This window comes from Cyprinodon tularosa, unplaced genomic scaffold, assembly GCF_016077235.1.
Source record: "Cyprinodon tularosa strain WSP-4 unplaced genomic scaffold, ASM1607723v1 ctg1064, whole genome shotgun sequence".
In the NCBI taxonomy this organism is placed as follows: Eukaryota; Metazoa; Chordata; class Actinopteri; order Cyprinodontiformes; family Cyprinodontidae; genus Cyprinodon; species Cyprinodon tularosa.
The window spans coordinates 77,066-102,243 of NW_024037854.1; the positions used below are offsets into that span (position 1 = coordinate 77,066).

General features: G+C 39.3%; 1 protein-coding gene and 1 long non-coding RNA gene across 3 annotated transcripts; one reads left to right on the plus strand and one right to left on the minus strand.

Moving 5' to 3' along the window:
• Positions 1–425: 425 nt before the first annotated feature.
• On the minus strand, positions 426–5,158 carry LOC119785291. Its single transcript, XR_005281026.1, has 3 exons — positions 4,965–5,158; positions 1,158–1,216; positions 426–968 (listed from the first exon to the last, which is right to left on the minus strand). It is a non-coding gene; the product is annotated as an uncharacterized LOC119785291 (long non-coding RNA).
• rereb (arginine-glutamic acid dipeptide (RE) repeats b) lies at positions 4,614–19,905 on the plus strand. Of its 2 annotated transcripts, none has more exons than XM_038287828.1 (17): positions 4,614–4,804; positions 5,628–5,676; positions 8,553–8,677; positions 9,046–9,145; positions 9,245–9,343; positions 9,835–9,915; positions 10,015–10,168; positions 12,735–12,821; positions 12,897–13,090; positions 13,209–13,367; positions 13,582–13,692; positions 14,621–15,729; positions 15,942–16,146; positions 16,239–16,941; positions 17,013–17,150; positions 17,217–17,391; positions 18,944–19,905. In XM_038287828.1, exons 1-17 carry the CDS (start codon positions 4,779–4,781, stop codon positions 18,975–18,977), a joined length of 3,549 nt encoding a protein of 1,182 aa, XP_038143756.1. In that variant the 5' UTR covers positions 4,614–4,778; the 3' UTR covers positions 18,978–19,905. The 2 variants fall into 2 exon arrangements, with proteins under 2 accessions (XP_038143756.1, XP_038143763.1); XM_038287835.1 differs by having other exon boundaries at positions 13,212–13,367.
• The last annotated feature ends 5,273 nt before the right edge of the window (positions 19,906–25,178 follow it).

Genomic DNA, 25,178 nt, shown 5'->3' on the forward strand with positions numbered 1-25,178 from the left:
AGTCTTCCCCAGACTTACCTTATTTTCCTCTGTAAGGATGGATGGCAGACACAACAAAAAACAGATTTAGTTATTTTTTGGTTGGTTTGACCTTCCTGACACATTCAGGATTAAAATCCAAGTTTCTCATGTCACAGATGCATATTTAACTCACCCTACCACAGAGAAAGTTTCTTTTATGAGATGAAAGTGTCAATGAATTAAGTTGAGCAATTGTTGCATTACATCTATCAACTGTTTAAAAAGATGCCCTTATATAACCCTCTTCAGCCTAAAAAGATAAATAATGATTTCATTACTGGGATGACATGTTTGGCTTTATACTGTTTGGAAAAGGTGGAGATCTGTTGTGGATAGTAGAATAACTAAATAAAACAAAACAAACACAGACAGTCAAACAACCAATTCAATTAAATTCTGTTTATTCATATAGTGCCAATTCAAGACACGTGTCATCTCAAAGCGGTTTACAAAGACAATGCAACCTGATCATACAGTCAGATTAGTTCAAAGTTTTTTTTATCGAAGGAAAACCAACTGACTGCCTTGACTAGTTGACTACAACCAAGCAACACAAGGGAGGAACAGTGGTCCAAGATTGTTTTCCAGTCCATTAGTTGACCATTAATCTTTTGTATGCAATAATTGTCCATATGTCTTTAAGCAGACAGGTCATTCACACTGAGTATTCTGCACTAATTTTATAAAACAGAAAAATTGGTTTAAAGAAAGCAATCTCTTAAGAGGTTTATTTAAAGTCTTTAAGGGCTTATTAATTATAGCTTTTCAGTGCTATAATCTTTTTTTCTTTTCCAAATGAAATAAAGCACAAAAAAAACATGATTTAACACACTGCTGTTTTTCACATTTTTTAGCGAAGCAGCATCTTGTTTCAAAACTGCAGGCAGCTGGATGCATCAGGGAGTGTAAAAGTAGAGATCTCTGCTGAATTGATCCAATGGGATCCTCTGCTGGACAAAGAAAAGGACAACAATGAGGAGAAATGTCCTTGCTTATGGAAATGGTAGCAGTCACTATACAACTCTTAAGCCACAATGTGTGTTAATGTATGGATAGAGCACTATATATATATATCATCCCGTACCATGTGAGGACTTTGTTAAAAAAAATACAAAAAATACAAAAAACACTCTTACGAAACACAATGGGTGTTTGGGTGTTTCCAGTCAGGCTTATTTTTCCTGTTTGTCAGGACCTGCAGGGTGACAAGGAAGAGAAATTACAACTGTTATAATAGGAGCATACATTAAAAAACTGCACATGCTGTTAAAGTTAAGATTTGTTAATAACTTTTAGTTGTGCCTTCCGTGAATATAGAATTCTGCGCTGCTTAGATGAAACCAGAATGTAACTATAATATCTAGATGCAAAACACTATTTGAGATGGGCAACTAACAAAATACAGCATTGCTGCTCAACATGATGATGGCAACATCATGCTGTGCCGTTGTTTTGTCTGTTTTTTTTGCAAAAGGAAAGAAGTTGGCAGCAGTTTGTGGGGAGAGGTTTACCTTCTAGCAGTAGAACAAGCCTAAATATAAAGCCAGAGCTATGTTGAAATGGTTTGGATAAGCCATCTTTATGTGTCAGAAAAAGTTTAGTCAAAGATTTAACCTAATACAAAGTCTGTGAGAAAGAACCCCCCTGACTGACCTAGTAGAAACCTTTGAGACATGTAAAATATTTCATGCTCTAATTGCAGCAAACTATGGTCCTACAAAGTACTGTCATACAAAAGTGTTGAAAATTGTATTTGGAAAACATTTTTACTCTTCACTGTTGCACCTGTTCAGTGACGCTGTATCTCATGAAATGCAGTTTTTGGTTAAAATTGTGAATGATTGTAAAAAAATAAAATCACTAAGGTGTACTTATTGTTTTGCAAGGTCATGCATGTCAATATCATTACGTAGGAAGGTTGCTGGTTTTAAAGATAACTATTTGTAGATATTTGCCAATTTCAAAGTATCGAAGACAACAAAGACAATTCTGCCGAAAAAAAATTTGGGGAAAAATAAGAAATACAAAAGTAAAAAGCTTCCACATCGATTATTGATTTTGACAGAAGTATTCCTATTTGTCTCGACAATGTTATCCAAAGAAAGCACAAATGCCATTTTTTGCAGGCTATCCTAGTGTCTTATAATTGCAAAACTGTGTTCTAAAGAATCCCTGCTCTGTGAAAAATAATCCATTTGAGCTCTAACCAGGCAAAACATCTGATATATTAAATGGACTGATTCCCTTTCTACTTCTGAAAAAATCCATTAATTGGAGCTAAATATTGTTTTAGTTTATCAAATAAAAAGTGACCCACCCCCCTTTATAGCGCTTTACTATGTAGTGTAATGCAATGCCATAAAATTTATTTTCCCAAAATTGACATATAGGGTATGTTAATTTATTATTTGCAATGTTAATTATGGTTAAGTATGCATCATTATCATGATGATGTGATATGTTAATTGTATATGGAGTGTTCTGCCTTCTGCCCTCTTCGCAGCATTCGATGCAGGTGCAGCAGATTCCGAAACAGCTTCTTCCCCACCGCCATCAGACAGCTGAACTGTCGAAAAAACTAAATCATGTCAGACTCTGCATCAAACAGGGGCGGAGCTAGATGGGGGGCCAGGGGTGGCAATGGCCACCCTTAGCCAATCATTGGCCCCCCCTGTGGCCACCCTACCATTTATTTCCTCCTAATACAGATGGTGGCAACAGTAATACTCTCAAGTGGAATATTCTAAACATTTAAATTTTTCATACATTTACAATTACTTGACAACAAAACAATGTGGTTAATTATGCACATCAATATATTATCATTAAAGACAATAAGTAGTGAATTCAACCAGAAATAGATTTTGTGTTTTAAGGGGTAAAGAGAAAATGTCTCTGCAAGTCATCTAGGAGTCTTCAGAGAAATCAGTGATAAATAACAATTTTAATAAAAACGTATTAAATAATCAATTTACGTAGATATTAGTACTTGTAAATATCAATCTTATGCAGAATGATTACTGATAAATGTAGGTAAGTAATGACAATGGAAAAGATGTTCACCCAAAACTCAAACCTGAAAGAATGTTATTCACTATACCTTTTATTTAGAAAGCACGGATGTTTCAATATATTTGTCTTTTTGTTAGCAAAGCCTGTGGGAAAGTATAGTTTTTCTTTATTTACAAAATATGGATGTTTTGCTCGTTAATTTTCCTGTTGGAACAGTGTAGATTGACCATGAAGTTTTGGTGTCTATCTACTTTCAGCCACCCCACAGTGTACATTTGTTATTGCCTGGCCACCCTTATAAAAAATTTCTGGCTACGCCTCTGGCATCCAGCTGACAACACCAAACCAAAACACTGCAAAATTGCACCATATATATTTAATGCTCTGAACTTCCACATCATTGAGCTTTTTTGCACCATGTTTTTTTTTTTTTCCACACTGTTTACATTTGATCACTGTTGCACTTTAAACCTCGCTCTTACACCCTCAGGGGGAATAAATAAATTTCTGCCTGACAAAAACACACAAAAGTAAATCACTTATAGCCTCACAGCTCTTAGATTTAAGAAGAAACCGTTGGTACCTATGTAAAGGTAAGATGTCATAGAATGGTTTTCTAAGGTCAGCACCATTGTAGCTTTGACCCTGCCTGAAATATTAGGGACAAAATACAAAATATTTTGCATTTTTTGAACCTCGCCCAAATTTTCTTTGAAATAAACATTGCAAAACACTACCAAAATATTATTTATAGCACAAAAAAGTAGTACAGACTTTTAAATCTAAATGCTGTGTAAAAATATACCAAATGTGGACTCAATCAGATGAATCATATTTATTTTAGAATGGTATTAGTGAGAAATTTCTTAGGCGGAGAGGCCATTTTGGCACATTTATCCAAAAATGTCACCAAACTGTGCCAAATGTGTTTTTTACATCAATACTGGGGGTTTGTTAAAATTACGAGGTCACTTAGCAGCTGGACCCACTGGTGGGTCCGTAGGGTTCTAGGGGTTAAGAAATGGAAATGTCATGAGAGCTGTGCAAAACAAAATATTGTTTTGTACACACTCTGTTTACAAAATGATGTGTATGAGGTAAATGCATTTTTTAAATAAAACTTTTTTATTTCAAAGAGCTGTAGAAGGGACCAGTAGGCTACTATTAGAATATTGTATTCCCCCTGTTCCATTTTTGGTCATATAAAAAAAAAGGTATTTTTCAATTTTTTTATTATTGTTTTCCTTACTCTTTTATATTTGGAAAAAAAAAAAAGACAAAGTATTATATCATTAGATGAGTTAAATAAAATGTTTAGCTAGCATAAGATATTCTATTAGGAGCAAGGGCCTAATGGGGACTGTGTTACATAACAGTGTTAAAAACTGCAAGCAGCAGCCCCGCAGAGTATGATAAACCGTTCAGATTAATGGCTGACTGCGCAGCAACAGCAGCAGGAAAGTGGCGATGAAGCCCAGCATGTCTGCGGCACATGCTCAGTTCTGAACATCCAGATAAGATGTGAACGCTCTGTGGCTGCTGAGGTCACTACACTGGAAAAAAAAATAGAGCGAGCCTCTACACTACATCGCCTCCATTTTGAATAGCCATGTAATAGGGATCGCACAGTTGGTGCGCGTGTATACATGTATGTGTGTGTGTGTTTGTGTGTGTGCGCGCCCGCGCGTCTCGCCCACAGTGCTGCGTAGTGTCAACAAGCCACGACCAACCAAACATCCGTCGACATGGACGACCTGTTCAGTCCCCGCAGGTAACTTCGTTAACTTGTCATCTGCGTTGCGTTTAAAAATCTGTGCGTGTTAAACGCGCATTCCCTTGTCCGGCGGCGTTACTTCGAGGGCCGTCGGTGTTTAATAGCCTGGGTGTCAGTGGTCACGAAGTTCGTGTGTGGCTAACAAGCTAGATGTTACCTCGTTAGCAGCTAGCGGCTCCCGCTGGGAAAACGCCTCTCTCTCTGTTCACTTTAATGTGACTAACACTTATTTCCCCGTGCGTGCTTTGAATTATTCTGTCATAAAAATAAAAAACACTTATTAAAACATTTTATGCACCCGCTGTTTGATTCACCTTGAGGTTAAGCGGGTATCTTAGCGGGTTGTTGCTAATGTACATTAACGTCTTATGTGTGCTAACCTTTACGTGTATTACTGATTGTACATATTAGCTGCTGTTTTGTTATTTGACAGGTACACGCAGACTGCCAACCTGTTAAGATCTGCGGAACGGCACAGGCTGTTCTCGTAATGGTGACCGTAAAAATTAGCAGCTTAAGCGTGATTGATTGACAGTGTTTTGCAGCCGCTGTGGAGTCGGATTTCATTCATGTAATAGAAGAAACTGTGAACTGAGATTGGATCACAGAGGAGGAGGGGCGGGATGATGATCTGTTGCTGAAATCAGTGCAGGGGAAGGGAGGGAAGCCTCAGATGATACAGGAGGCGTAGGTTACTCTGTCTGACTGCATACTGTATATGCGTCTGTACTGTAAATAGATGAGATAACCATTAAAGAAAGTCTTATGTACTCTGAAACGCTTTTATACATTTTATTTGTTTTTTTCTTTTTTATTTCAGGAGCTTGAACAGCACACAGGGTGAAATAAGAGTGGGACCAAGTCATCAGGTAAATATAACTCCCAATTTAGATGCTCTTTATAATTACTTAAATTGCAGTAGTAGTGACACTCTTTTCTAATTTCAGATCCATGTATATGAATATCAGATTGTCATTGTGATGAGAATTTTTTTGAACAATATGCTCACAATATCTAACCAGACTAAATGTGAGATTAAATGTGTAATTTAGTCTGGCCCCGATGAATGAGACATCGGAAGATTGTTGTTGAGAACAACCTGTTGTTTTTCAAACCATGTCTGTGCCTATTGGCCAGCGCTCTGACCAATAAGTGCACTGACTGTGACATAGGAAGCGAGACAGAAAGCTGGTGGGGGTGCAAACAAAAAGCCTGCTGGTAAAACGGCAAATTTGTCCTTCTTAAAAATGAATGGGCGTAGAGCCTCTTCCTGCTCTCGTTTCAACGAAAACCCCAAGTTTAATCCTTCCAAAACTGATTCCAAAGCTGAGTCAAAAATCGCCATCAGAGCCAGCGGTCCTTAACACACAACTATGCCGAGAGAGGGCCGCTACAGACAGGCTGCGGTTAGCCCTGGCTGCTGTTAGCCCCAGAGGTCTGCTGATTGCCGCGGTCCTCTTAACTTGGAAATTGTTTTTTATTTACACATTAAATAGGTAAATGGACCATATAGTGACGCTTTACAGTATAATATTCTCACCTCAGATGATCTTTAAACATACTTTTATTGAACAACGCAATAGAAAAGAGGACTTTTAATGGAGTGCTCCATTGAAATCTACTACTGGCATAGTGCATGCTACTGTTCAATAGTTGTTGCCATCTTCCTTGTTGTGCTTTCTCCAGCGTGGCACAGCTTTGTCGTCACGCCCTCAAAATCCAGACATTCAGAACTCATCTCTGTGTTGTGATTGGCCCACCAGTTCTAGGGCCTGGGGCATTGATCGAGGCTAGACCAAACTCGCAGGCAAAAATGATTTTGGCCTCTGGCGAGTGGGGCTAGTTTACTAGGCTACAAAATATCCCTGAAAAAAAAGCACTTTCTATTTTTTTATTATTTTTGCAATTTTGTTGAATGCTTTTATGACGTTAAAACTGGTTCCTTCTACAGTGCTGGCAACACAGACTTGGAGGTTTTCACAAAAAAATTCAGTCACTATCTGAAAGAGAGACAAAGCAAGCCCAAGTTTAGGGTGCAGGTGAAGCAGAGCAGTGCTTGTTTATTTCAGTATGCACTATGCATTTATGTTTCTGTCTTATCATGTGTTTTTATTCATTATTCAATAATAAAATGCATAGAAGGGATGTTATTCAAATAAGCCCTTAAAAGTGCATTTTTTTTTTCGAAGAGAATATAAAATATCTACGTTCATAGCCTATAATTGCACAAATCAGTGAAATAATTGGTGACATTTGTATAACACAGACTATGAGCAAAGCTGGTTTCTGCTGAAGCTTCTATTGTTTTGTTCGGATAAAATAAACATTATTGGCTTTTGGAACTGATCTTTTAAAATGATTATACTTAATTCTGCCCAGCTGCATGCTACCTTGGCTTTATCAATTTTCTTCTTCCCAGAAAAGTATTGCAGACCGATGTCTGGTGTTGCAGTATTCCTGAAACCAAGCAGCAGTGCGCATTATTATTAGATTAACATTGTTTTTGCACAACCTGGGGTCTACCTGAACAGTTAATGAATGATGGTATAATGAATTTCCCCAGACTTCAATCTCTGCGTCACTTCTGGTCAACTTTTTATTATACAATTTTAGCAAAGAAATACAACCAATATGGATCACATTTTCTTATATGGAACACATTACATCTTAAATCCCAATGGAATTTAGAATACTTCCCAGGTTTTCAATATTAAAATATATACACAAATCCTATCCTACCAATCGCTAGACAAAGCCGAACTAAAGGACAGCACAGAGGCACTCATCATGGCTGCACAGGAGCAGGCCCTAAGCACCAGAGCAATAGATGCCCCAGATCTTCCACACCAGACAAGACCCCAAGTGCAGACTTTGCAAAGAGGTCCCAGGGTGTAAGATGCTGGCAGGGAAAGCTTACATGGAGCGCCATAACCAAGTGGCTGGAATAGTATACAGGAACATCTGTGCAGAGTATGGGCTGGAAACCCCAAGGTCAAAGTAGGAAACACCTCCAAAGATGGTAGAGAATGACCAAGATCCTGTGGGACTTCCAGATACAGACGGACCGAATGGTAATGGCAAACCAACCGGACATTCTGGTGGTGGACAAAAAGTAGAAAAAAGCCTTTGTGGTTGACATAGCAATACCAAGTGACTGCAAGATCAGGAAAAAAGAACATGAAAGACTAGAGAAATACCAGGGGCCCAGAGAAGAGCTGGAGAAAACCTGGAAGGTAAAGGCATCAGTGGTGACCGTGGTCATTGGGGCACTCAGGGCAGTGACCCCCAAACTTGTAGAGTGGTTACAGCAGATCCCTGGAAAAACATCAGACATCTTGGTCCAGAAGATTGCAGTTTTAGGAACAGGAAAGGTACTGCGGAGAACCCTCAAGCTTCCAGGCCTCTGGTAGAGGACCAGAGCTTGGGGGGAAAGGGGAAAGGCTGCCCGCGATGGGTGAGGAAGAATATTTGAGTATCAGTGCTCAAGTATTGTTACAGATTTTAAACTTGATTTGGGTCCAGACATCGGCTTGCTCTTTCTGTCTTACGTTGTAGCTCTGTTTATAAATGTAGAGCCGTTGTCCTGTTAAAGGGGAACATCTCTCCACGTTTGAAGCTTCTTTCTTGCCCTAACTGGTTAGGGCAAGAAAGAAGCCTAAGATTGTCTTCTGTTTCGCTCGATCTATTTCCCCTTATCTGCATCTTCACAATATAATACTTTGTTGTTTATCTGTTTTTCCTTCAGGCGAAGCTCCCAGAGCTACAGCAGCGGCCTTCATCTGGTGCACAGACCCAGACGGAGAATGAGGAGCTCATGTGGACACCTGGAGTTAATGACTGTGACCTTCTTATGTACCTTAGAGCAGCCAGGTCCGTCACTGTCTTGGAGGCAGACATTTATTTGCTTTTTAATAAATGTCATTTTGGTAACTTGAATATTTTTTCTAGACCACAGTAAGTTTTAAACTGAATTAGTAAGCCATAATCATATGTAATGATTTTGACCTTTTAGATTTTTTAAGGTAATGTGTTACTCAGTCCTTTTTCTTTGCTTTTACTTTATTTACCTTACTATATTTATATATTTAGCTGATCTAAGCAGCTATGCAAATGGTTGTAAATTGAGTAAGATTAAGGCCATTCCGTGCTTTTTAAAATATTTTTTCATGATAGTATCTAAATGCTACATTACTATTACTCTATTGCTATTATGAGTAATATAATTGTGATTGTTTTAGGAGCATGGCAGCATTTGCAGGGATGTGTGATGGTGGATCCACAGAGGATGGATGTCTGGCAGCTTCCCGTGATGACACCACACTTAACGCTCTCAACATGGTGCGCAGCAAAACCTGAACTATGTAATCTTGAAGAAATAACATAATTTCAGCGCTATTATTCAAAACAAGTTGATATTTTTTACCCATTTCATTTTAGCTTCATGCAAGCCATTACGACGCAGCCAAAGCTCTGCAGCGTCTGGTCAAGAGGCCACTACCAAAACTGATTGAAAAATGTTGGTCAGAAGATGACGTGGTGAGAAAACTCTTCCAAACGGATCAGTTCTACAGTTGTCCTTTAGAATTTATTTTGTACTTTCTTTAGCAGTGGGAACAAGTAATTTGATATATGTTTTAAAAATAATGAATATGTTGAGCATCATTATATTAACTTTAGCTATTAAATTGTGAGCTCTGCTGGAGATGTGCTCAACAAAACAATTCTGAATGCTGCAAATCAGCTAAGAAAATTCCTTTAAGTGACTATTAATGAGCTTAAGACCTTGATTTTTCAGACGACTACTAGACAAAAATTTAATAAAGTTACAGGAATAAGATCAGTTTCATTAGACATTGAACCATTGATATCAACACAGGCAATAGAGAAAGATATAGGTCCTGATATGGATCATTGCAATAATTATTATAATTTTGAATTTGATTTCAGTTCAGGTTATATAGCAAGTAGAGACTGTAGTGTTTATTTATAGAACTGCTTACTCTGATTTGTTCATGTTGATCTTACAGAAACGCTTCATCAAAGGTCTAAGGCAATATGGAAAGAATTTTTTTCGCATCCGGAAAGACTTTCTGCCCAGCAAAAAGACTGTAAGCAACTGTTGTTTTATTTAATTTGTTAGATATTTTCTCTTTAATTATTGATATGGAATTAACAGACACGATTAAATAAATCTGTGTTGTCATCAGGGAGAACTGATCACATTTTATTACCACTGGAAGAAAACCCCAGAGGCTGCTGGAACCAGAGCTTATCGTCAGCAACGTCGGCAGCCGTCCTCTCGCAAAGCAAAGACTCGATCCACAGCAGCTACTGTCAGCCCTCCATCTCGAAATTATTCAGGTCAGGGTTATATACATATATACAGTTGGGATGTCCTGATCCAATATTGATATCAGATATTGCTTCCATATCGGCCTGCATCAAAAATGTAAAATAATGACCATGCTGGTATGAACACCCTGCTTCTGTTTAAAGTTAATCTGTGGTTAATAACACATGGGTTAATTGTTCTCCTAACTATTTTTCTTTTATTAATCATCCCACACTAGAAAATAAGTAATGAAAGTATGTTGATTCGTACTAATATCATATCTGGTCAACATCGGTATCGTATCAAAAATTAAAAACAATTATAAACTATTGGGACACCCTTGGTAGGTAGTGTTCAAAACTCTATTGTGGTGGTAGTATCATGCTAACTAACACAATGGCCGTTTCTCAATATGTGTACTTGTGCGTTCTCATGTGCTCATGAAACGTCATCAGCCTCAGCCCTAGTACTGTTCCAATTCAGAAGAACACAAGACAGAGAGCGGAAAAAATCCCCAGATGTTGTTCTCGCCCCTGACAACTGACAGTTGTCCCAGCATGCACCACAGCAGCAGCTTCTAATGGAGTGGTCACACAGCTCAGGTTATTAGGTTAAAAATTCACTTATCTGCTGTTGATGTTCTACAAAAGCATTTTTTTTTAAGATCATTTGAGGCGAGCACATTAAACTTTTAAGCTTCACTATATGGCCTATTTACTGATTTAGTGCGTAATAAAAAAAAAAAGTTCAAATGTTGAGAGGGCCGTGGCAACCAGTGGACCTCCGAGTCTAACTGCAGCCAAGGCTAAAGTTAGCCCGTCTGCAGCAGCTCTCCTGGGCATAGCCGTTTTTGATGAACCACTGGTTCTGGTTTGCTTTATTTGGAAAAACGTTCATTTGATTTTTGTTTACCTGACTGTATTAATCATTATCCCACCACTAAATGAAAAAAGTTACAATTTATTATTATCTAGAGACTATTAATAACAAGAAGTGAAATGCAGCTCCCGACACTTTGAATGTGGTGATGTCACAAGTACACTACTGTTCCAAATTACCCAGAGTTTTCTGCATTTTCCCGTTCTCCCAGAGTCCATACTTTCCTGTGTTCTTGTCAAGAACGTACTTTGTGAACGTACTCATTAGTTTTGTGACTCTGTTTCAATGATGTGGATAGTTGGTAATGTAACTCTGTATTTAAACTAATCTAGCATTCAATGCTGGTAGAGACTAGTAGCGCTTCCAGACCAGTGGTTAAATGGGTGCTGTTTAGGTGAGAAGTGTTCATATTTACATACAGAACAGTGTAACGATCATAATGAGCATAATGTGTGTTTTTTATGTGTTGTTCATCCTCATCTCCATAAATGAATATCAAAAATTCCGGATCGGACTCTGGATCGGTTCGTTTTTTTTTGTTCTAACCTGCCTCCTCTCTGGCAGGGTTCTCGAGAGCGAATTTTAGTGGAGCGGTTCTCTACAATCAAATGTGTTTCCCTACACTGAAATTCAGGCTCATTTTTATAAGCATATCAGCCCTTTTACAGACATCTGTGCTCCCTCCCCAGGGTTCTGTCCAGTGATTCGAGTGCAAGCGCTGGTTACACTGAAAGTTGTCAAAATCCCATTGATATTAGACAGATACACTAAATTTTAGCCAGCCACAGAAACCTTGTTTTTAAACACAATTAGCTCCTTATTTGCACATATATATGTTAGAAAGGTGGACCGCACACCCTTCATGTCATTGACATACCCTGAGCGCCTGCAGACAGGAGGACACACGCGCCTCTGACTCACCAGCAGGCAGAGAGTCAGCTTTAATAGCAGGAGAGAAGTTGGCAGGTTAGGAAGGATTCTCACAAGGCCGGTGTGTAAAGCAGAACCAACAGAGGGTCTGAGTGTTTTTTTTGGGTTTTTTTTACCCAATAAACCACAGCATTGCTGCGGCAGTTTGTAGTCACTTTCTGTCCATGTTGAAACATCACCTCCGACATGGAGAAAAGAAAAAAAAACAGCTTTATTAGCAACAAGACAAAACAACAAAGACCAAAAAGGTGTAATGTAGAATAAGAAAAAACAACCCCCGCCCTACACAATGTGCAAACCTCATTTTTTATTGCTTCTCTTCAAAATACCTGTTAGGCTATGCTTAAAAAGGAACTGCAACATCCTCTGGTGGACAGCAGTAACATTAGAAGACTAAAAGAAAATACATCTAAGCAGAAGCTATCAAATAATCAGATGGGACTCATTTTATTTTGATAAATAATTAATCTGAATTGAATCAGAGTTGATTATTTGTTTAAATCTCTTGTCTGAGCGTGTTCAGAGAAGGGAAAAATCCCCGTAACTTCATATTTGTTAGACAAATGAAAGTTGCTTTTTGTATTGGCATCCTACCCTGGATAAAGAGTAGTTCATATGTTTTTTATTATATAAAGCCCTATGTTTTTCAGTCTATAAGGGATGCATTTTGTAATCTTACTAATTCTTTAGCTGATGCTGTCTTTTATGTAGACATATACACATCTGATCAATTTTTTTTCAAGTTAGTCACTTGTTTTGTTTTGTTGTTTTGTTTATCCGCTGTAGTTGAAGCCAGCTCTGCCAGTGAAGATTATGTCGACAGCGAAGACAGCGAACAGGAAGCAAAGAGCTGCAGTCACTGTGGAACAACCAGTAGGTTTTATTACAGAGTGAAGAGCTTTAAGCAGCGCCTGAAACCTGCCTCTAAAGCCATTGTTTATTTAACAGCTTCCAAGGATTGGCACCAGGTCGGGAGAGACAACTCTCTGCTCTGCACGACTTGCCGCGTGTATGAAAACAAACATGGTTGCCTGCCACCTGCTTCTAAATCTGCAAGCGCTTCATTTATGTTCAAACCTGTCAAAGCGGAAGAAGAGGTGAACAACAAGCATGGAATGAGGACTCGGCAGAGCAGAGCACCTGTAAGCTTTCATCTTCATGTTAACTCGCAAATGGAACAAAAGACAAGTTAGATTAAAGATTGATTATTTAGTTACAATTGTTTTTTTAAACAATTATGATGTTGGCTGCATTTTAAAGCAGATGTCATCATTAAGAAGTGGCCTCAGGAGGTTCACAGGCTCACCAAGCACAGAGGATTCACAGCACAGTAACCACAATTTCCCAACTGGAGGAATCTCAATTTCATTAAGATGCTCTGCAGATCATAAAAATGACTCCACAAAGAAAGGGAACAAGGTAAGCAGCATATAACCAAAAATCAAATAACCCCATATGGCATCATTTAAACATGTAAATAAAGGAATATTTATGTGCTCTTTTGTCAAACTGTTATAGATCCAGGTCTTTTAGACACTTTATTTGTTTGAGAAGGGACATTTTAGTCATAGTGATTTGCTCACAGGCTCTTTAATAGGACTAGTTTAATCCTGTAATTTTGCTTTTTCTATAGAAGATAAAAGAGGAGGTAACGGTGCCAAAGACTGCAAAACGCGTGCGGGAAATTCCTGCTGTAGAGCCTGATGAACCCGAAAAGATGACACCTAAAAGGCCAAAGATTCAGGTAAAAGGACGGACGCAAGTAAACCTACCAGATGTGAGACCACATGTCATTAAGGCTTACAAGGATTTCCTGCTAAAACACTGTGTTTTAGCAGGAAATCCAGGGATTCGAAATCCAAGGGTTCAAAACCGGATATAAAATTTTCCAACCACAGATCCCTTTGTTCTTTGACATTTACTTCCATTGTTTTTATAATAACAGCTCTCTAACACTCTCCGCTTAGTGTGGTAGTTTCCTTTAAGAAATATTCCCCGCTCATGGAGTTATCATGAAGCTTTCTAAAAGGCTTTCATACTGATTAATTGTAGATGGTGCATGCCAGACTTTGATTTATACGCATCATTGACCTCAGACCTTCTTCTGTTAAGAACTGTTCTGTTCTTATACCTTTACAGGAGCTTTAAGTAATTCCACCAATAGGGGCGCTGTTGAGCACTGCCTGTATACCAACGCATACTACATTATAATACAACTTTCTATCAAGCTTGATATAATGACACAAGATTATATGTAATATGTTTACACTAATTATTGATAATTTCAATAATAATGATAAAATGACAGTTTCTTCATGTTAAATTCAAACCGGCTGTCACTGGTGAAATAACCTTCTACCCTCTTTATTGCATTGTTATATTTATAATTGGTTTAGACAATCAATGATAGATCTATTGTTTCCCTTTTTCTCATCACTTTGATTTACAATAAAAGAGAGAAAAAAAGGAATTTGCTGTCGGTTTAAAGACTGAGGATAACTATACAGAAAACATTGAAGCAGAGACAACCAGTGGGTCACGATGCTGACTCCAGTGAAAAGTCAGAAAATCTAAGCACCAGTTATCTGTTTCATTTTAACCTTACATGGACTCTTTGTTTTGAAGTTTTGTTCTGACAGTTCAAAATAAACCAGGTTCGTTTGTTCTTTAAGGATCCACAAGGCGGCTCACGTTCAGAAGGTGAGGCAGAGGAAGAAAGCTCCTCAGAGAGTCGCAGCGCTCACGATGATGGCAGTGACACCAAAGACATCGATCAGGACAACCGCAGTTCCTCTCCAAGCATACCTAGTCCTCAGCAGGGCAATGAGAGCGACTCAGACTCCTCTGCCCAGCCCAACGGGGCTCCACCAGAGGCTTGCGCTTCAGCCACTGTGCCATCTGACTCATCGGTATCTCAAGGTCTCTCCTCTCAGGACCCTCCCATCGCCAATCAACCTTCACAAGTCATTGCCTCAGCTGATCCGGCCCAGAGCCCTGGTCTATCTTCTCCAGACTCCACACAGTCTGCTGCTGCTCAGTCACCAGCCACAGGCAGCTCAGGAAGCCGGTCACAGCTGGTCCCAGGTCCACGGCCGACACCAGCAGCACTCAGTCAGGACCCTCCTCTTGCTTCTACGTTTCACTTTTCACCGTCTCTCAACTCCTCACAGCCCCTGCAGCCAAACAGCTCACCACCGCAGACCCCTCCCCGTTCTGTGCCCTTTTTTAGGGATACTCAGCTCCCACACCCACCACTCACTGGCGCCCAAGTAAAGCCCCCTCCCACAACCCCAATTCCACCATCCCACAAACAGTTGCCACACCCGTCTGCAGCACCTTTTCCTCAGATGCCTGCTAATCTTCCCCCTCCTCCTGCTCTGAAGCCCCTCAACACTCTCCCCAACCAGCATCCTCCAGGGGCCCCTCCTCCTCCTTTGCAGCTCATGTCGCATCCTTTGCCTTCACATTCAGCTCCATACCAACCACCGATGTCTTCTCAGAACCACCCTGGGAAAAGCATGACCTCTCCCCTTACAGCACCTCCAGTTTCCCTCCCTCTCACATCATCTGCTGCCGGCCCTGTTCCGAACCTGCAGCCATCCATCCCACATCTTTCTCCCAGACCCTCACCAAGCTCTGCTACAGGGGCATCACAAATACAGATTAAAGAAGAGCCGCTGGATGAGGTGGAGGAGCCCGAGAGCCCGCCGTCTCCTCCCAGGAGCCCCTCTCCAGAGCCTTCTGTTGTCAACATGGCAAGCCATGCCAGTCAGTCCGCAAGGTATGATCAAAGTTCTCCTATCAAGCAAGAGAAATAGTGCAGATTTTTTTTCTTCAAACATGTCACATTATATTCCTCCAAATATATAAATAACTGCTGCTATAGCATCATAAAATGTAAAAAAAAGTTAGGGTTTTGCAGGTGTTTGTTTTGTTTTACGTAAGAACATGTTGATGTCTTTTGCTGATTAAATCCTTTATCATCTCTTTTAGGTTCATAAAACATTTGGATCGTGGCTACAACTCTTGTGCAAGAACAGACCTCTTCTTTACTCCGCTATCGACCTCCAAGCTGGCCAAGAAAAGAGAGGAGGCTGTAGAAAGGTCGAGGAGAGAAGCTGAGCTCAGCGCTCGGCAGGAACGTGAAAGAGAGAAGGACAGGGAGCGGGAGAGGGAGAGAGAAGCAGATAGAAACTCTGTAAGCAAAAAAAAAACTCATTTTAATCTGTTCTGAAAAATACTTTCTCTTCAACATCATACATTTCTCTGACTCCCCTTTTTTGTCTTCAGAGGGCATCCAGCTCTTCCCACGACAGTCGCATGAGTGAGGTGCAGATGACTGCTCAGGTTCACGGCCGGCCCTCCTTTGAGCAGCCCCCCACTACTGTAGCGGCCGTGCCCCCTTACATCGGCCCAGACACACCAGCCATGCGAAGCCTTAATGACTATGCTCGACCACACGTCATGTCCCCCTCAAACCGCAACCATCCTTTCTACGTGTCCCTGAGCCCGGGAGACCCCCTGCTGGCCTACCACATGCCTGGCCTATACAGCACGGATCCGGGCCTTAGAGAGCGGGAGCTAAGAAACTTCAGGGAGCGAGAGCTGCGTGAGAGAATGAAGCCTGGCTTTGAGGTCAAACCCCCAGACCTGGAAACTCTACACCCGTCAGCCAACCACCTGGAGCACTTTGCTAGACACGGTGCGCTGGCTCTTCCCCACATACCCGGGCCCTCCCACCCTTTTGCACCCTTCCATCCCGGGCTGAACCCCTTGGAGCGTGAGAGGTTGGCGCTAGCAGGCCCTCAGATGCGCCCTGAGCTGAGTTACGCTGAGAGGCTGACTGCAGAGCGGCTTCATGCTGAGAGGATGGCTTCTGTGGCGACTGATCCAGCTGCCCGGCTGCAGATGCTCAACGTGACTCCTCATCACCACCAACACTCTCACATTCACTCCCACCTGCACCTCCACCAGCAGGACCCCCTTGGTCAAGGTGAGGTGGAGTGGTTAGCTCCTAAGTTCTCTGAAGGTTTGAAACTTATTTCAAATCTGATATTTTTTCAGGATCCAGTCCTCATCCTCTGGTGGACCCGCTGGCAACAGGACCACGTTTGGCTCGATTTCCCTTCCCTGGCCCGATGCCCAATCCATTACTCGCTGATCTCCCTCACGATCATGAGATGCTGCGACACCCACTGTTTGGTTGGTATTCTTAACCCCTACTGCAAACTTTGTTGTGCTGGTTTAAACTGGATTTTTTTTTTATAGGAGCTGCATATCCGCGAGAGCTTCAGGGTCCCATTCCTCACATGTCTGCCTCACATCAGCTCCAGGCCATGCATGCACAGTCTGCAGAGCTGCAGAGGATGGCAATGGAGCAGCAGTGGCTTCAAGGGCATCACATACATGGAGGCCCTCTGCCAAGTCAGGAAGATTATTACAGGTGAGAATACTTAAACTGATTTTACCCCTTAAAAATATGTATATTTTAAAAGATTTAGTTAACCGGTACATCTTTAATGAGAATAAAGCAGTTGCACATTTTCAGTTCTTGCTACTTTTAGATTTGCTCTTGGTCCAACACACCTGAATCAAGCGGTGGCGGTGGAGTCGTCATAATTGTCTAATTACTTAATTCAGGTGTGTTGGACTGATGGCACATCTAAAGGTTGCAAGTTACCTCCCCTCAGGAACTGGAACTGAGTTGTTAATTGAACTAGTTTTATTTAAAAAAGTGGAACTGAAGTGTTAAATATAGATCCATTAGTTTTTGTTTATTTTTTTTTTTATAAACGAGACTCAGATTCCGAGAAATTTGAATATTACATAAAACCAAAAAAGAAGGAAAAATGTAATACAGGAGTCTTATAGTCCTGTTATGATCCAGGAAGTCATGGAGAGGACTGCTGGCTGAACAGTCACTGACACCCTTTGCATGGTGATTAAGCCACAGATGGTTAATGCTAAAGATGTTGACTCTTCACTTGGTGCAATTTCCAAACATTTAATGGAAACTTAACTGGAAGAAAAACATTTTCTAAAGATGTGCACAAGTTGCAGAAATGCAATCCATCTCAAACATATATCCATCAGTTGTACAGTTTATACACACAGTACCGTAATATTTGGACTATAAGCCGCGACTTTTCCCCATTTTTCGACCTTGTGGCTTATATAACAATGCGGCCTATCTATGGACTTTTACAGCTAACGGCCACTAGTGTAATACCTAAATCTATGGATTTTACCATCCACCATGTTGACGTCACATTTGCTTCAACACACAAGTACGGTAGCCGTACTTGGGGAATGCGGAGGTCCTCCGGAAGCAGACTTCTACCGCGAGTGGTACGAGACAGAACGACAGCCATTAGACGGGCATTAAACATAAAAAACCTGCGGCTTATAATCCGGTGCGGCTTGTATATGTACAAATCATGCAATTTAGCTTCTGCGGCTTATATTCAGGTGCGGCTAATAGTACGAAAATTACGGTACTTGGAAGCGGCTTTTGCATGAATGCTTTGTTCATCTTCGTTGTTTATTTGGATGGGAAAACATTGAGTAAAAACAAATCAACACTTAAACATATACAGCTTTCTCTAATTCGCAATGTCAATTCTTTACTCTTTTTTTATTACTCTCAAATTAAATTAATGTGACTAGAAATGGCTCTCTATAGAAAGAAAGCCTCTTTAGTAATGACCGTAGTTCCTTTTGGGGAAAACATCACTTTGGGGTTACCTTAACTGGAGCCATAAGGACAACTTTACAATGACATTTCAATTTATTTTTATGCGTCTTTAATTTACATTCACTGTATCTTACCTCCAACCCCCCTGATAAATTCCATTAAATGTAGCGTAAGGAAAACTGGACCTTATGGGTACATTTAACTTTGGTTTTGGATGTTGCTTTGTTAAAATCACCTGTGACTAAAAATGTTAAGTAGATCCAAAGTTAATTGTGTGGTTTATTATTTTTCTCTTTCAAAGCCGTCTGAAGAAAGAAGGTGACAAGCCATCTTGAGGTGGTGCATGCCCCTACAGAATAACATTCTATACTTTATACACTCTAAATGTAATTTTGTGTGCTGTCTTTTGTTTGTTTGTGTTGATAAATTTAAGAATAGTTGTGGAACTCAAAGTACGTTTCGTGTTCTGCGCATCATGAAACCCTAAGATTTTCCTTCAGAATTTCCTCGTTTTATTGTCCAGTTTATAAGCAGTTCCTCCATCTGAGATGAGACTCTTAAAGTCACACTTTTTCTCTAACCAGCTGTTAAAACCTATTTCTTATGCCGTCATGTGGGCTTGCTAAAGAAGAGTAAAAACAGGCCGACTTTGGTGTTAACTTTTAATATCTGTCATTTCTAATAGAGTTCTTGTACAGAATAATGTTTAAATCTCTGTGGATGATAGTTATGACTTAGCATGACTCACCCTTCACTTTTTCCACTAAGATACTAGTACTAAGTTGTATTGTGTGGTTAGGCTTTAAAAGCACCGTAGAAGACTGGATTTAATCCTTAATAAGAAATGTATCTTGAAATCCTAAATTTTTATATATCAATATATCTTTTCACTGTATAATCGAAGCTCCTTTTTTGAGACTGTAAATATTACATGTTCACAATAATCTATATGACTGAGTATTATTGATATATCAGTAGATGTAAACACTTGATTCAGCATGAAAACAGTAAAATCCTAAGATAGTGTCATAAAGTGTGGTAGAAACTTGGACCATAACCTGCCTGTCTGTTTACTGACAGGAGATTTTCTTTGGAGAGTCTATTGAAATTGTTTTCCTGAAAATGACCCAGTTGAATACAAATTCTTAAACATTTGGGTGGAGTTTTTTCTAAGAAATACTGCCTAAATTCAGTATTTATGTGACATATATATCGATCTGTATCCATACCATATTTATTTCAATAAATATTTCTCCAATTAAACCTTTTTCTTGTTTTTTTTTTTTTTGTCCCCAAGCCCTGATAATGCTGATGAATTGATTTTGTGTAAAGGTTTTATTAAAATGCAGCTAACAGATATCTAACTAAATATCTCACTGTAAGTCTGTCTTTTCTTCAAAGCAGCTGTTAAAGAATGTTATCAGATGAACTCTGACTCAGCTTTCTTCTGTTGGTTGGACCCACTCACTCTGTAGTGATGTTATAAGATGAGTTGAGGCCTCGAGGCCTGTGTCGAGTTGTGGAGGGGGCGTTTGCGCGAAGCCCATATCAAGACTTGCTTCAAAAAAATCGATGAGGTCCGAAGCCTCGCTACCGCCTTACAATGTGACTGCTTCTGGAAGTGGTTCAGCTCGCCCGGAACTTAGGAACGCATCTAAATAGCCTCAGTATTTAGCCAAGATGTGGGAGTATGTAGGAGAGTTCCACTCAGTTGAGTGTTTTATATTCACTCTAAGATTAGAGTAGTTAAAACAATTTTGGTTAGATTAAACAATATAATATTCAGAATCTGAGCAGCCTATTGCTCTGTTATATTATTCGTATTTATTAGCATTGCTTTCTAAAGAACAGTTACTACTGCAAAGTGCGTCTGCAGTAAAACTCCGCATTTCAACCCTGTGGTTGTTGCTTCGATATCTGTTATAAGCTTTTTAAATTTGCTATAATACCTAACCACTATTTTGGTCAATGTGGCCAATTTGTATTGGTTTGCCCTTTTATCAATATACAGTGCACTGCCATATTAAATTGGTTGGTTTAACCAAACGATTAGTTAATCTTATATCTTCCAACCAGATTAAAACCCAAAAATGTAATAAAAAATACCTATTATTTTTGAATAAAAATGACTAAAAACTTTAATTTTGCTAATCACTGCCCAAGTTGCACAAACGCTTTTGCTGTCTACTCAAGCTTATTTCACTAAAATGATAGAAAAACTGTGTTTTTCTATCAACAGTGTTGATTGCCCTCTTTAAAGTCATTTTATGCACAAAAAGACCTTACAAAAGAACGTATTATGCACATCAGTCATGAACAATTTCAAATAAACTTAAAGGGAACACCGTTTTTTTTACATTGGCCCCTTGATTTTACGTTATTACATCATGTTCTACTCACCCATATGAGTTTTGTGTCAGTTGGAGCTGTTCTGAAGATATTCATTTTTGTTATATCCAAGAAACGTCTTCCTATGGGCAACAAGTTGAAGGCACAAACTGAACTGTTCATAATTTATAATTTATGGTACGCCAGCATTCATAACATGTAGGCGAATCACTGTCCCTCAGACATCCACGGTTATATTTTTTATATTTATATCTTTTAAAAACAAAGCGGTCTTCTATTCATTCGGCTAGCTAATCTGAATTGTTCAATTCCACTTCGAGAGCGAGATCATCTGTGCTTGTAGCACTAGACATCTTCCAGGCATGTGAGTAAAACTAGCAGCAGTTCAGCGGACAGGATGAATGAATAGTAGCCGGTATGACGTCATACACACTCCACTTTGTTTTTAAAAATATAACTACTGACCATGTAAATAAGTGAAAATTATCCAGACTACATAGTAGTTCTATTGGATTATTGAACTTGTACTGCATGCATGGATGTACAGTACAGTGAAAACAAATGTGCATGTTAGACCATAAAGACTGTTTTAAGTCACCTTTGTCAAAGGATGATTATATTATTAAATTTGGGAGAATTGTTTTTTTTTCATCTGTGTGGAGGAATTTTGACCCACTATTCCTTAGCAAAATTATTATAGCTTTCTTACAATTTTTTTTTTTCTTTATGTTTTTATCAGTGCTTCCACTCCTTGGAAGGTCCCCAGCTCTTCCTTTTTTTTTAATCGGCAGATAATGGCTTTCTGGTATTTCATGAATTCTTAAAGCGTTGGTAACTGCTTTGGAACCTATCTAAGCTAAATTTTGATGTGAGGCAACAAAATAAGAATAACACCTGATCAACTATGATTTTGTTTCTCTGATGTGGCATTTAATCTAGAGGGATGATGTTTTTAACAGTCACTCAATTTTTAAACACAACAGTGTCTAAAGTAAGAGGCTTCTTCAGATCCGGTGCTACTGCTACATACAGTATGATCCTTCCTGCCTACGGCTTTCAGCACCTACAACACCTGGTTAACAAATAACCTATAAGTTTCTGCAAAATTGAATTTGCTTTTGAGATTAATTCTTTTTTTTTTTTTATCGAATTGAATTACTTCTCATTCTGGCTGCACAATGGGTAGCACGGCTACCCATTGTGCAGCCAGATCCGAGATCGAACCCAGATCCGAGACGGATCTGGGTTCGATTCTTTCTGCATGGAGTTTGCATGTTCTCTTTGTGCATGTATGAATTCTTGCCGGGTACTCCGGCTTCCTCCCACAGTCCAAAAACATGACTGTTAGGTTGATTGGCTTCTCTAAATTCTCCTTAGGTGTCAGTGTGTGTGAATGGTTGTTTGACCTTTTTGTCTCGGTGTTGCCCTGCGATGGACTGGTGACCTGTCCAGGGTGAACCCTGCCTCCCCTGACAGCTGGAGATAGACACCAGCACCCCTCACAACCCCAGCAGTGGTAAGCGTGAAGGAAAATGGATCGGTGGATGGACTTCTCATTTCTCTGCTCTAAAGTGGTAGTTCTGCAGAACAAGAAGTTGGACTGTTTGATTTTGCAACAGGGCAGTGATACCAGTTGTTTTCAGGGTAAGAGCTACACAGTGTGCAAGATGAATCCCTCAAAACCTAAACCATTAACATTGTTTAAAAATCAAGCACATGTAAGCTATAAGTAAAGCCCTTGGTTTAAAAAAAAAAGAATGATTGTATTTCTTAACTTTGTTGGTAGAAATATTGTGTACTTTGTGCAGATTAACTGAGACAGACGAGTCTCATGTTTATGTTTTTATTACAGTAAATTGCAGAGCAGCAGATCAGCTTCATGTAGAAAATTATGTGAAGCCAAGTCTTGACAACATGATGGACCTTTACATTTATTACACATCCAGACTCAACAGACATCTAAAACAACTAAAACAGTCACTTTTTTCAATTCAAAAGGTATGAAATAATGAGCATTATGATCAATGGCATGATACCCGGAAATAACCTAATTTGCAATAAAGAAAAACCAAAAATATGACAATGTATCAAGATATTGACTTTTTTTTTTTACATTATTGATTGCTGCAAGGTTATAGCTGTGAAAAGAGAGCACATCTTCATTTCTAAGATTTCATGGTCCAGTTTAAAGCTCTGGAGAGGACACACAGGAAGGCACTGGCTGTCTGAGGAAGTACATACAGTCAAAGACGTTGAGCAGAGGAAGATATTTTACACACCACATATGTAACACAAATATCATTGTCTTGTTTTATAAGATAGTTGTTTATTTTATAATGAGACACAGCTGTACAATAATTTAATGTCATGTGGTAGTGCTCAGTCCAACACAGTCTTAAACATATCTGAATGTAGGCTAAAAGTTATTTTTCCTGTACAGTTTATGTATTTTTTATTCCTGCTGCTTTATATGAGTGAGTGAAATTCCAAACTATAAGATTAAGTCAATTTTACAAAGGATTACATAAAAATCTGTTTTTGTTTTTGAAACAATTTGTATCTAAAAGTTTAAAACAAGGGAAACCTCAGAGCTTTGTCTTTGTAAAAGCCATGAAGCAAACTGAAGGTTTTGCTTCTTAAACGGGCCTGGTTTAGATCCCCCCCCCCCACCCAAATTTTTTTTTAACTCTATTATAATTAAATACAATAAATGTATTGCTAAAGAGATTTGACACATCCTATTGATGTTAAAATGGTGCTGATTAAATGTACTGGGTTTCACACACTGCTGAAATGGAAAGTAATTGCTAGATTTGCACATCATTACCAACTAGAAAAAACGCTTTTTCACCAAATGTGGCAGCCTCAAGAAAATAATCCTTCACAGGTCTAATAACATGTCATATTCTAAACCAAACAAAAGTCTTGCACAAGGTTTCTTTTAAGGCACACACCTGATTTTGAAACCAGAAAAGAAGTTTTGTGCTGTTTCTTCAGTCAGTTTCATTTGTCTTTGGTCTGTTCAAGGAAAATCCACAACAAGCAAAAGTGAAGTTTATTCCTCCTGTCCATTCAAAAGCCAGTAAACAGCAGCAGAAAGCTCTCACTCCACAATTCCATAAATCCAACATTTATCAACGTTTTATCCCATTTCCTTCTTCTGTAACATCACTGGGCCTCTTCGGTTAAAACCTACAAATCCATGTTTGATGACAAAGTCAAACAACTGGCAGATGTGTATAAAACTTTTGTTCTGCCTTTGCATTATGGTCCATTTGGTCAGTAAGCTCACTCGGAGGAGATACAGAAACACGTTTAAATGGTAAAAATGAAATTTGCACTTTTGCAATTTTTAAACTTCATGTGAATCCATAATTAGATTAACATATTATTACCAAAAATACACAGGCTGTTTTATATCCAAATACATGCAGTATGGTCATAAGGAACTAAGTGTGCAACACAGTGTTCTGTGGCACAAATTTAAAAAGCGACACAAAAACTGCACATAGATAACTCCAAGCTATGCAGCTACGGTGGAGAAAGAAAGATGGGTCTGAACTACACTTTTATGTCGTCCTATGAGTTTTTAACAGCTATAAGGTGTGCAGCTTCCTCTGCAATTACTTCAATTCCCCTAGAAACAACAATGACCTAAGCATAAACATCATTGATGATTAAATAAAATCTGACAAGGACCAAATCCACCTACAGTACTTGTAGCTACCGGTCCAAATCACTTCAAAGCATATACATAAGAACATAATGGTAGTGAAGGGAATTCCCAACATCTGGTAACACTGAGTTGTCTAAATACAAAACAAAAGCAGACGATTTCTATGAGGAGGTAATCTATTCTAAGTTTCCTTTATTACAAGAGCACTCTGATTGGCCCAAAGAGCAATGGAGCAGCATTTTATGGACTGATGAAGGCAAGATTATTCTTTCATTTTCGTTGAATGACCCCCCAAACACTGTTATGCCACACACAGTGTGAAGCATGGGGGCGATAACATGTTGTCATGTTATCATGGCGCAGGGATATCTTTGGTGGCCAAGATGTTGCATACAAGGGATAAAGAAACAAGAGTTTCCATGAAATATTGATCCTAAACACGTCAGCATTGGCATCATTATTGTTCTACATCACGACTTGCATATAGCAGCCGTCAGCATGACATACAGAT